The sequence below is a fragment of the Conger conger genome, chromosome 1 (genome assembly GCF_963514075.1).
Source record: "Conger conger chromosome 1, fConCon1.1, whole genome shotgun sequence".
In the NCBI taxonomy this organism is placed as follows: Eukaryota; Metazoa; Chordata; class Actinopteri; order Anguilliformes; family Congridae; genus Conger; species Conger conger.
The window spans coordinates 74220580-74233781 of record NC_083760.1 but is presented as its reverse complement, the minus strand read 5'-3'; the positions used below and the strand labels follow the sequence as shown (position 1 = coordinate 74233781).

At 46.4% G+C, this 13202-nt stretch overlaps 1 protein-coding gene across 8 annotated transcripts in view; it reads left to right on the top strand.

The window, feature by feature from the left end:
- LOC133122676 (DENN domain-containing protein 4B-like) overlaps positions 1–13202 on the top strand; it is a 41245-nt gene that overhangs the window by 14214 nt on the left and 13829 nt on the right. For 5 of the 8 annotated variants that reach the window (XR_009708130.1, XM_061232808.1, XM_061232765.1 and 2 more), the window contains exons 1-13: positions 775–920; positions 2074–2388; positions 4142–4394; positions 5295–5364; positions 5760–5929; positions 6593–6834; positions 8566–8632; positions 9173–9231; positions 9508–9652; positions 10517–10692; positions 11263–11363; positions 12264–12479; positions 12814–12959. Coding sequence is in view for 7 of the 8 variants with exons in the window: in XM_061232808.1 (XP_061088792.1) it covers positions 880–920; positions 2074–2388; positions 4142–4394; positions 5295–5364; positions 5760–5929; positions 6593–6834; positions 8566–8632; positions 9173–9231; positions 9508–9652; positions 10517–10692; positions 11263–11363; positions 12264–12479; positions 12814–12959 (2001 nt within the window). In the remaining variant the exon portion in view is untranslated. Of the gene's footprint in view, positions 1–774; positions 921–2073; positions 2389–4141; positions 4395–5294; positions 5365–5759; positions 5930–6592; positions 6835–8565; positions 8633–9172; positions 9232–9507; positions 9653–10516; positions 10693–11262; positions 11364–12263; positions 12480–12813; positions 12960–13202 lie in introns of those variants that run through there. The other 3 variants (XM_061232782.1, XM_061232790.1, XM_061232799.1) reach the window with 1 other exon arrangement.

Genomic DNA, 13202 nt, shown 5'->3' with positions numbered 1-13202 from the left:
CTTCTGTACTTAAGTGAATTCTTCTGTTGTAAAATTTTGGCCACATTGTCCACCCTGGCAAGTTCCCCATATTACTTCCTCTTGCACAGCTTTAGATTTTCTGAAGTACAAAGACACACAGAGTCAGACCGCAGTAAGTGTGCACTTGACCTTCATCCCAAATCTGCAAATGCACATTCTATGACTATGTCCTGAAGTAACTGATAATCAAAGTAATTTCTAAAATGTCCATTTATAAAATGTACTCTCATTAAACACATCTTAATCAATGACCTGGCAGTCCCTATCGCCTCATATATTTGATTGACAGGAAGGGGAGCTGAATCTAATAAGGTTGCGTTTGAAATCAAAGTGTTACGTTTTCTCAAGCTTGAAATGGAAGCAGTTAAATTTACATACGTTTGATCTTGGATTTTTAAGGACCGTGATATGGACTGCTTTTTCACCTTAGAAAGTGACGTTCAAACAATGAAACCGTTTCCTCCCTCGTAAATGGGTGATTCTGAATGTCACTTTGAGCACAGACTTGTGTGAAGTGTGCTCTCAGGTTTTTCTGCTTATCCTTCCTCTCTAAGGTGGAGTTTCTGCGGAAACTCCACCGGAAGAGCCATCATCCGCTCAGCACTGCGCCTGGGAAGTAGTTCACGAGCAAACGAGTGTCAAACGGGAAACAGGTTGCTGGTGCGGGTTTCCTGTTTTGACTTTAACCTCTAATTTCTGTACTTTCACTTTTCAACATGTTTTATAGGTCAGAACTGCCTGCTATCTCTCTCATAAGATCTGATCAGAAGGACCCGTAGATCTTATTTGTCTATTGTGAAAGCAGCATGTAATTGAACATGTAGCTGACTTGGGCAGATTTGTTTGCCAGTTCCTGTAATGCAACTTCAGCAAGACAATTTTGCAAGTGCGATTTACTGGTACGTTTATACACCCTGGATCCTGTTTTTACATTTTGCAGTCCGTGTATTTCATCGAAACTGGCCATGGCACCAAGTACAAATCGTTTGGTACTGTACTGTATGTAAAATGAAAGTAGCTGTGCTAATATCAGGCTGAAATGAAAGTTATGCTTTGTTTAAGCTTTTAAGTTATTAAAGCTGTTTTACTGAAGGCCAGCTTTGGCTGCAATGGACTATTGGTGATAAGTGTAAATGGATTGTGGTGTGTGGGCTGAGATGAGTGTTTCAGGCAGTTGAGGGCTGTTCAGAATGATGATGATAAAGCTAATGGATAAAATTGACCAACAGCCATCCACACTGGGGAAGTGCAGGTGCCACAGCCATTCTCATTGGGGAATTTAGGGTGTTGTCTAGCCCGTGGTAGAAAGACTGAAGCAGCACATTTGTTTATGGGAAAACAGCTGGGGCAATGAGCTATAAAGCAAAAACATGACTGCAAGGCAATCGGGAAGATTGTTATTTTTACCTTTGTCTATGAATTCCATTGTGTGTGTGTGTGTGTGTGTGTGTGTGTGTGTGTGTGTGTGTGTGTGTGTGTGTGTGTGTGTGTGTGTGTGTGTGTTTATACAGTGAGTGTATTACTGAATCTGTTGTCATATCGCTTGCCTATGCTCTCATCTCTAACCATCTGTGTCTTTCTGTTTCTCTCTCACCCTGTATCTTCTGTCCCTTTCTGTTTCTGTCTCACCCTGTATCTTCTGTCCCCTGCCCAATACTCCTCTCTCCCTGTTCCTCCCCCTCTCTCTCCACTCTGTTTCTCCCCTGTCCCCTATCATCCTCTTCCATCCTTCTCCCCACTCTTTCCACTCTCTTTTCTCTCCCCTCTTTTTCTCTCCCCTTCCCCTGTTCTTCCTCTCTCTCTCCCTCTCTCTCCCCCTCTCTCTCTCCCTCTCCCCTCTCTCTCTCCCCTCTCTCTCCCCCTCTCTCCCCCTCTCTCTCTCCCTCTCTCCCCCTCTCTCTCTCCCTCTCTCTCTCCCTCTCTCTCCCTCTCTCTCCCTCCCTCCCTCCCTCCCTCTCTCCCTCTCCCCCTCCCTCTCTCTCTCTCCCCCTCTCTCTCTCTCTCTCTCCTCTCTCCCTTGCTCTCTCCCTCTCTCCCTCTCTCTCCCCGCAGTGGTGGGCAGGCAGGCGGCATGACTGAGGAGAAATGTCCGCAGCTGCTCGATTACTTTGTGGTGGCGGGGCTGGCCGGGCGGTCGGCCCCCCTGGACGAGGAGGGGCAGCAGAGGGGGGGCCGGCTGGTGGAGCCCGTGACAGACCTGGCTGTGATCGCCCGCGGCCTGGGGGAGGACGTGCCCGAGGGCTTCACCTGCATCGAGAAGACCCTGGGAGGGCACCCTGCCGAGCTGAGCGCAGGCCTCATCAACAACCCCCACATGTTCCTGTGCTACCGGAGGGGCCACGACAAGGCCCCCGTCCTGGACCTGGGGTGAGCCTCCACACACCCAGTGTGAGCCTCACCACGGGGTGAAGCCCACACACACACCCAGTGTGAGCCTCTCTCCACGGGGTGAAGCCCGCACACACACCCAGTGTGAGCCTCTCTCCACGGGGTGAAGCCAGCACACACACCCCGTCATCAGTACAGTTCCTGCCATGCTGCATAATCACAAATCCCTCAAATGTCGAAAAACAGTAATCATGGACTTAAAAGTTGTTAAAAACAACAAACATACTTTAAAGTATGTAAAAATTATCCCGTAGGAATTAGTCCTGGATAGTCGGCCAGATTTTACTCAAATGTAATGGGCTTTGGAATGTGGCTGAAATAACTGGTGTTCAGGCTTCCTGAACCAACTTGTGTTTTGCTGTATTGATTTGTGACAGGCGGTAGACCCTGTATCAAGATCTTCCACAGTTTATCATGTCCTGACCAGATCTGCATAGTGCAAAGTACACTGCAAGCTGCTTAGTGACTTACTTGCTCTAAAATTTAGAGGCACATTAAGAAAAAGAACTTATGTAAAGCCAGAATCTTTATTTTTGTGCATTCGCTGGCTCAATTTTCATGTTTGCATCATGCGTTAGCTTAGCATAAAGAAATTAAGCCTTGAAGTCAGTTGCCTACCTCCTTCAAAGTGAAGAAATACGCCTTACAGCAACTTCAAAGCAAACTTATTTAAGCAAGGTATCGTGTATTTGGAAAGAAAATGAAACGTTTTTGGAGAAGTTAGACTGCTGAACACACATCCTCTTCTGTCTTCCGCAGTGATCCACACACCTTCTGTAGGTAGTTTTAAAAGGTAGTACTTCTCTGAAAACAATGTCTCTTGTTTTTAGTTGGAGTTGGTGTATTCCCTTTGAAGGAGGTAGGCTACTGACTCCTATAGGCTTTAAGTCTTTATGCTAAGCTAACGTGTTATGCTAACATGGAAATTGAGCCAGTCAAGTAACATCTAGCCGAAGTATGGGTAAGTCAGAAAACAGTGTTGGTGTTTTCCTTTAAGTGCGGAATATATTTTCCCATTATTTAATTTATTCCAAGTTCCTTCCAAGCACTTCAGAGGATAATTGATTTCTCACCGGTTTAGCAAGTAATTCTTTTGATTAAGTAAGGATATCTTAGTTTGCAGAATTTACTGCTGTGTCTGCCTGCTGATTAAATCAGGTCATATGCTGATTGCTGTTGTGTAAAGTATTTTTTAAAACCAAGGTAATTGAGTAACTGTCTGATTCATTAACAGCAGACTGGTATGTTGTGTGCTTGTCTGTGTATGCTTGTGTGTATGGGTGTGTGTGCATATAATAACCATATGACCCTGTATCTACATCATTATAAGGTCATTGTCAGCTGTATTGATTAGTGTCTCTGATGATTTGGCCCTATCTAGCCATGCCTGATGGGCCGGCCTCAGCTGAACTAACTGTGTGACACGGGATTATGTAAAGGCAGCACGATCATAAATGGCAGGCATTTATATAGCGCCTTTATCCAAAGCGCTGTACAATTGATGCTTCTCCATTCACCCATTCATACACACACTCACACACCGACAGCGATTGGCTGCCATGCAAGGCCCCGACCAGCTCGTCAGGAGCATTCGGGGGTTAGGCGTCTTGCTCAGGGACACTTCGACGCAGCCCGGGCGGGGGATCGAACCGGCAACCCTCCGACTGCCAGACGACTGCTCTTACCGCCTGAGCCATGTCGCCCCCGATCATGTGACCACTGCTTCCCCCAGGGTGCTGTACGAGGGGAAGGACCCTGCGAAGCCCGGCTGGCAGGTGATCGAGACCACGCCCTACAGCCGCTCGGCCAACCTGAGCTCCGGGGGGCCGGCCACGCACCGCACCTTTCTGACGTACCGACGGGCCCCAGACTCTCAGGCCCTCAACACGCTGGCCATCACCGACATCTCCCTGCTCCTCCCCAGCAAGGGGGAGACCGCACCCCACACCTTCTGCAGAGTGGACAAGAACCTCAACACTGGCATGGTGAGAGCCCTGGAACACTTCTGTGTTCAAATTATTGAATACAGTTGCCATTCTTGCTGCACGTATTAATTGTGGTTTTGTGTCATTGGGACCTTGCCTGACAATTAACTGTTCAGATGGTACATGTTGCTGGACCAAACTTATGTGCATCGTAAAGTAAACCATGATTGTGCCTAAGGTCAATAATAATAAAAGAAACATAACCCGTACTTCCACAAAGCCATTGCACATTGAAACAGGACATTTTGGGAAATATTCCAATGCTGTTTGAGCACTGAGTTGAAGCACTGAAGCGCTACATTTACTTTAATGAAGTTAAGCTTAATGTGCCATATGGAAATGTTCATTCTGACAGGGCGTGGTTGGTTTTACATAACTTTACTTGAAAACAAAATCATCAGCGCTAACATCTGCCTGTATCTTCAACAACAGCCTGCTGTCGCCTGTATGATGTATGCAGCATTACCTCATTTAGCTCGTCTGGAGAGTTCTGTGGTCACTTGACAACAGATTTGCAGTGCCTGCAGTTGCATAATTGCGTGTTGTTTCACTCTGTGTCTTGCAGTTATTTGGTAAAAAACAAAGCCAAACGACAGCCTTCCATTCAAGGCCAAGCACTCTCATCTTAATGTTCATCGTGTCACTTTCCTTTTTATCCTCACATGCTTTTTAAATATAACTGTTCTCTGTGCTGAGTTTTATCTGAAGCTGAAGTTTCTGACTTCAGCTTATTATCTACGGTCTTAAACGGCTTCACAAAGAAGTACTTCTCTGTGCTTGTAATAAGATACGCTTGTCATGTTGGCTTAGCAATAACCAATGTTGTTGTGACTGCGAGTGTAACATATGAAATATGTTCAGGACTAAAGACGCATTCTCCTGTATCTGTTCTGCCCACAGTGGGGCCCCGCTCTATACCTGTGCTATAAGAGAGCCGTGGCCAAAGCCAACGCCCTTGTGTACGAGGCCGGTAAGTGTGCTGCTCTGTGACCTTTTAACCTTACAGTGATGCAGTCTCGTGCTGGTGAAATGCCACATCTCTCTAGCTTTTTATTGTAGAAGGCACATGTAGTATTTTGAGTGTGCACGCGAGTAAATTTGCATTCAGGATGTTCTGCTACTGAAACACTTTAAACGTATGTGTACCTACCAAGTCCAGAGCTCCCGACTGCTAATTCAGTCTAGCAACTTAAGGTTGGTTGATACAAAATTGGGGGAATTATCTAGCTCGTGTACATATGACTGTTTTGAAAGAACAATAAAATGTTGTATATAAATCTTCATTTTAGTATTCAGGCAAACATTCACAACCTGTGTGCCTCGGTGTATGGCTTATGTACTGTGTGTGTGTGTGTGAGTGTACAGGCCTGATTAGCCGCTATCCTGAGGCAGACTTGGAGTCCTTCCCTCTGCCAGACTCTGTGCCCGTCTTTTGCCTGCCCATGGGCGTCACTGTGGAGAGCTGGCCCCTCAACACCAAGTACCAGCTACCTGTCTTCTCTACCTTCGTCCTCACCTCTGCCTGTGGAGACAAGGTACACCCAGCTGGGCCCTGTCTCGCTTCCAAACTGATGGGTAACACGTTTAGAGAAGCGTCAGTCATTGAGGATGAATGCGTTATCGCCTGTGGTTGTCAAGCATGTTGTTTGGCTTGTTCATCTTGTTTGAGGAGGTGGCTGATTTCAGGGTGATTTGAGGTCATTGTGTAAAGATCACTTTCAAGATGAGACTTTCTTTCAGGGCAGATGACTCATTCCGGATGTGTTAACAGGTCTCATTGTGTGATCTCTGCTGCTTATTGTAGGAAAGAGATGTTTACATTAGTAGTGTCTCTGCATTCAATGGCTTTTCTTATTTGTACTTTGGGTGAAGAACTGCTAATTCCTCTACTGCATTAATATATGTATTTTTACTATCAAAGACTTGTGCTTGCATATCTTCTTCCTGGTCATTAAGTTGCCAAAGAAGGTGTATATATGAATGTTTAGTAGCAGTACTCTCCACCTTTCTATGTGAGACTATGTCAATAGTTAAAATAATATTGGAAAGTTACCCTGTCTTCTGAGCCAAATCTGTATGTAGGTGCTTTTCAGATCCTTTCTTACTTCCTCAAAGTAGTCCGTTCTTAAACGCTGCCCTTAAAACCATTTTAAAGTCTTTTCTGTTCATTTGTGTGCCATGACCCGTCCTCGGCCCAGGTGTATGGAGCGGCAATCCAGTTCTACGAGGCGTTCCCCCGGGAGGGGCTGTCGGAGCGACAGAGCGTGCGCCTGGGCCTGGTGAGCGTGGTGGACCGCCGGCCCATCACTAACCGCTCCGTGCAGGTGAAGACCAGCATCTGCGTGCTCTCGCACTGGCCCTTCTTCACCGTCTTCCAGAAGTTTCTCACCTTCGTCTACCGCTACTCCATTTCCGGCCCCCACGTGCTGCCCCTGGAAAAGTGAGTTTCTGTCCACTTCAACTCTATCGGGAAAGACTCGACTCTTTGATTTCAACCAGACTGTTGAGGGTCTAAATTTAAGACCCTAGTTACTACAGTTAATATTTTCTATGTTGTATTTTCTATAGTTTCAGCTTTTTTAAAGGATCATTTTGAGTGTGACCAGCAAAACACAGCTTGTGTGATTCAAGGAATTTATAAATTTTATACATCTTTATCTGAGGAGAAGCATTGTTGTACTATGAATTACTAAAATTGTCTTTATTCACACAAAACAATTGGGCATCATGTAGTTCAGGGGTCACCAAATCTGGCCTTCAAATCTTAATCCAGACCGTGTTTCATTTTCTCCCGGTAATGAAATTAGTGCTACTGATTGGCCAGACTCAGATTAAGGGGGGGTGGAACTAGCAGTTCTCGGGCCTGTGATTTGATGATCCCTGATATATCTTCATAACTGGGTGTACGACCATGTTATCGCATTATGTTTAGAATTTTTACATTTTAGTACAGATGATGAAATTAAATATATGCTCGTTTGTGTTCTTTTATCTGTGTATAAGTCCAATGAACAAGCTAATTGGACTACTAGGAAAACTAAAACCTGTCTCTCTCGGTGCAGTTCTAATTAGTTAGCAACAGGACATCACCAAAGTGCTTACTCATACTGCCCTCCTGTCTGTGGGAGGGGTTTGTCCCAGCCTTTCTTTTTATGGAACTGGCCACTTGACAACAAATCCTCAAGAGTTTTCATGAAGCACTGCTTTTTATAAAACTGGGTATTTATAAACCACCGTCTGTGTTTTTGACTTGAAAAGTGCTGAACTGACGCATAAATTATGATATAAGATTCCAGCTCCAGAGTCCAAAGAGATGGTTTGGGAGGCGCTAGTTAGCCTTAGCCTTGTAAAGTCTTTTTTTAGGAATGCATCATCAATGCAAATCATTTTTAAAATGAATTGTTATGAAGCTGCTGGGTAGCTGGTTGCCGCACGTGTGTGTGTGTGTGCGCACCTTGGTTTGAATCGGCCTGAATTCCAGGCCATCGCATCCATTTGGGTGGGATTCTGCTTTTTTTTCTTGACGTCTCTGTCTCCCTTCTTTAGCCCTCCCACTTTTGTTTTCCAGAGATGAAACAATTCAGACGGCACGAACAGGGCACAGAATAATGCACTAATGACGTGTGTCTCTTAACTGCACACTGAGTAAATTGCTGCTTAAAATAGGAAAAGGCAGCATGTTGCAATCTAAAATGAAATTCATCTCTATAGGTCTTCCAGGGCAAAGCACAAACTTTGTTTCATGTTTGGAAACTGTTTTTGATTTGATATAAAGCTGTTTCTATATTGTAATACAGTTTCAGTCAACATTTTCTAGTGAAATGGTATTTGTGAATAGCTCTGTTTAAATAGAGCTAAAGGGCTATTTTGGTGGCAGATTGAAGTGAATGGAAAACTGTAGCAGCCTGTAGCGTAGTGGTTAAGGTACATGACTGGGACCCATAAAGTCGGTGGTTCGATCCCCGGTGTAGCTACAATAAGATAAAACAGGGCCCTTGAGCAAAGCCTTTAACCCTGCATTGCTCCAGGGGAGGATTGTCTCCTGCTTAGTCTAATCAACTGTATGTCGCTCTGGATAAGAGCGTCTGCCAAATGCCTCTAATGTAATGTAATGTATAGTTACCTACATGAGTGTGAGTGGATGATTGACGTCTCTATGCCTCTCCTTTAGGCACATCTCCAGCTTCATGCACAACGTCCCTTTCCCTTCCCCACAGCGTCCTCGCATCCTGGTGCAGGTAAGACCCCGCTCGACCCGCTGGCATGCTGCTGCTCCAGAGCAGACTGTCTCTGTGCGTCTGTGGGTAGAAATATCAGTGGCTGTTTTGTTGTGGTAGGCTCTTTGCATGGACGCTTTCATTGTGAGCTATAATGAAATCCCCTTTTAGTATTTCAGTTCCAGAAGAGCGCTGCGTTTTTAATGAGGACTCCACTTCCTCCGCAGGTGTAGGTTTGTCGCTGTGCAGGTGGTGATGTCACTGGTTATAACTGCCACTGGTTAGTGTGAACATTGGTATGAGTAAATCACCCAAGAGTTGACTGCATTAGTGCCTGCAATCCAATCACTCAAATTCAGTATGACCATAATTCTACGAACATTAGCAAATTTCAACCAGTGTTAGAAAGGAGTATAGATCAGTGTCTGATGAATGGGAGAAATCAAATCAGAGCATGGGTGAATTGATTTGTTTGAGATGTGATTGTCATTAATTGCGGGTCGTTCTGGGTCTGGTGTCTGTGAGGTTTAATGGGAGAGCTGACTGGGCTTTTCTTTTCAGCTCTCTCCCTACGACAACCTTCTTCTCTGCCAGCCTGTTTCCTCCCCTTTGCCCCTCAGGTAAAAGTCACTGTAATCAAATGTTACTCTTGCTTTCACTGTCTTTTCCATACGCTCTCTGCAAAGCCCGTGCTATCTCCAGTACTGCATAGGCGGTGGCAGGATGTGTTTGCTGGGTTACCTTTGATCCCATATTTAAAGACAAAAAAGCTTCTGCTTATTCTGATGTTTTCCAGATGTCCGAGCTCCTTCCCCCTCCGGTTCACTGTGTGTTGAGCATGTTGTTTTAGGAGTGTCTGTGTGTGACATCACCCGTCCCCTTGTTGTTGCCCACAGCGGCGCCAGTTTTGTGAAGCTGCTGCAGAACCTGGGGGCGGAGAACGCCTGCACCCTTCTCCTGGCGGTGCTGACGGAGAACAAACTGCTTCTGCACTCGCTGCGGCCCGACGTGCTCACCTCCGTCAGCGAGGCGCTGGTCGCCGTGAGTCCCGCTCTCATTCAGAGACACAACTACTGCTGCAGGCTCACTGAGTCCCGCTCTCATTCAGAGACACAACTACTGCTGCAGGCTCACTGAGTCCCGCTCTCATTCAGAGACACAACTACTGCTGCAGGCTCACTAAGTCCCGCTCTCATTCAGAGAGACAACTACTGCTGCAGGCTCACTGAGTCCCGCTCTCATTCAGAGACACAGCTACTGCTGCAGGCTCACTGAGTCCCGCTCTCTTTCAGAGACACAACTACTGCTGCAGGCTCACTGAGTCCCGCTCTCTTTCAGAGACACAACTACTGCTGCAGGCTCACTGAGTCCTGCTCTCATTCAGAGACACAACTACTGCTGCAGGCTCACTGAGTCCCGCTCTCATTCAGAGACACAGATAAGACTGTAGACTTACTGAGGACTGTTCTCATTCAGAGACACAGATAAGACTGTAGACTTACTGAAGACTGTTCTCATTCAGAGACGCAGATAAGACTGTAGACTTACTGAGGACTGTTCTCATTCAGAGACACAGATCAGACTGTAGACTTACTGAGGACTGTTCTCATTCAGAGACACGGATAAGACTGTTGGGAGGACCGTTCTCTAAATGATAAATGTGCCTGTCCAGGCCTAATTGCTGTTCTTAGACATCCGCACTGACAATGCATTTAAATTCTGTCCAGGGCTGCACTAAGTGAGAATTTTTTCTGGTTGATCTCCATTGTGAGTCATTGTGTAACAGTATAATTACAGTTTGAACATCTTTAGATCTCATTTAATTTTCCCGATAGGATTTAATCTCAAACTGCACAAAAAAGCGATCAGGCCTCTCCTCCTCAGCGACTCTCCCTTCCGCTGCAGATGGCCTTCCCCCTGCGCTGGCAGTGCCCGTACATCCCCCTGTGCCCTCTGCGGCTGGCCGACGTGCTGTGTGCCCCCATGCCCTTCATCGTGGGCGTGCACTCCAGCTACTTCGACCTGTACGACCCCCCGCAGGACGTGGTGTGTGTGGACCTGGACACCAACACCATCTTCCAGTGAGTTCCTGCAGAGCCAGGCCCCCGTGTGCAGGAACCCTGCTGGATGAGTCCTCCGTCTGTCACGTTCGCTTTTGTAATCAGGGCGGCCTGTAGCGTAGTGGTTAAGGTAAATGACTGGGACAGGCAAGGTTAGTGCTTCAAATCCCGGTGTAGCCACAATAAGATCCGCACAGCCGTCGGGCCCTTGAGCAAGGCCCTTAACCCTGCATTGCTCCAGGGGAGGATTGTCTTCTGCTTAGTCTAATCAACTCTATGTCGCTCTGGATAAGAGCGTCTGCAAAATGCCAATAATGTAGTGTAATCGTACATGCACTTCTGTAATGTGTTACTGCTGTAGTCTGTTTCTCTTATGAACCTCTGTGGATACATTTTGCTCTACGTTGCTCTGTGTGTCAGCTTATTAAAATTGTGGACCGTTTTGGCAAGACTGAAGTTATTCCACATTCTGAATTGGGAGGTTGGTATCTGGGTCTCGTCGCTGGCATCCTTGTGCAGCCAAACCCTGGGTTTGTCTGTGAAAATAGTTTTGTGGCACGAATGTTCCAGCATGTTTTTGTCCCACTTCAGGTCTGAGGATAAGAAGCCGCTGTCGTGGAAATCGCTTCCGAGGAAGCATGGCAAGACCCTGCTGAACTCCCTCACTAACCTGCATAAGACGCTGGAGAAGAGTGAGTCTGTGTGGTGTGTGTCTGGAGGATGTCCTCAAAATGTTCACTTTACCCCCACATAAACTCAATGCTTCAAGTTATTTTCCCACTGTAAATTCACCTGCTAGTTGGCAGAACCAGACACTTTTAGATAATTTTATTACGTGAAATCATTGTGGCTCTTCTGCTTCTCTGTTTCGAAGACATTCAGTAGGTGACTATACTAAATTCAGCCTTGTTTGTCGAAATAGGCTTATCTTTTTCGGACACGGTATTCCTTAATTGCAGAAAGAGGAGAAGTATAAAGTAATGTTTTCTTTGAGGAGGAAGGTTTTTCAAAGAATGCCAGTTTACCTTGCTGCTTAGAAATGTACAGAAGATAATAGTTTTTTGCTATCTATCTAGCATTGTGTATTTCTTGAAAAAGGGAAACACAGCTTTCAACCATGCACAGGTTGTACTTATTTCATTTGAATCCATCAAATCAGAGAGTGTATTAAAATCTATGTATTGAATGTGCAGGAAAACATGATATCAAAACTGGCACATTGTGCTCTGTACATAATGTCCTACTGTCATACAAGACACAGTGTCATCTCTGGTTGAAATGAGTGACAGATTGTGGTGGTGTAGGTGGCAGTATCAGCTTGTATCCATCCTGGATTAATTGCCTCCTCCGCTCTTCCTGTTGCATGCTTTGTGAAACGCATGTATGCTCTCTTTGTGCCCCTGTTGCACTGTCATCTTAAAAGAGATGTTAAAAATCCAACTTTATAAAAGTTATATTCTTTGCAATTGCTTTGCATTCATGTCTTGAACATCTCCCTCTCCATCTGCTTCCACAACTCCCCCTCCCTCATCCATGGCCCCTCTCCTCCATGTCTCTCTCCGTTCCCTCCCCCCTCCGGGCTCCTCCCTCAGTCTACACCCCCGGGCAGGAGGAGGCCACGCTGGAGTTCCTGCTCACGGACTACGACCTGATTTACGGGCGTCAGAAGCAGCTGGAGCTGGAGATCCAGGAGGCCTTCCTGCGCTTCATGAGCTGCCTGCTGCGGGGCTACAGGGCCTACCTGCTGCCCATCACCCAGGCCCCTTCTGAGAGGACCACCGACTGCAGCTCCCTCTTCAACCTGCAGGGTGCGTGTGTCCGCGTGTGCATTCCTGTTTGGGGTATGGTCCCTTGCTCATTGGGACTAAAAGCCCCACAGGGTGGCGCTGTGGGAAGGAGGGTTTCTGTTGACCTCCACTTCATCACACAAGAGCGATAGTGGTGTAGCGGGTGCCGGAGAAGAGGTGCAGTCCTCCAGGGCGAACCACTCCGGCAGCCCGGCTGCTCGACTGCAGATTCAAACGAAGAAGAAGCAGTTCGCTAACTCTTTGCATTTCAATGGATGTTGACAATGTCGGACATTCAGTTACAGTTGGCAAATAATGGAGGTTCTGTTGACAGTGACATGGTCTTGTTTTGCAGGGTTTCTGAAGTCGCGGGACCGGACTCAGCAGAAGTTCTACATCCAGCTGACCCGCACCCAGATGTTCACTCAGTTCATCGAGGAGTGCTCCTTCGTCAGCGACCGCCACACCTGCCTGGAGTTCTTCGACGAGTGCGTCCAGAAGGTGTGAATTACGTCATCAGCAGGCCTCGTCATTGCTTCGTATCGGGCCTTTTTTCCCTGATTCACAAGCTGTTCTATTTTATGCTGTGCTGATGGAGCATTACAGCCTCATATAACAGCTTGTGTTCAATTATGTGATTTATTCATATTTTCCATTTGATTGGTAAACTTTATTTCAGAATGCATTGTGGTCTTTCAGCATGTTTTGCTCTGCAGTTCTGTTTCCTGTCCTCTCCTCTCTCCC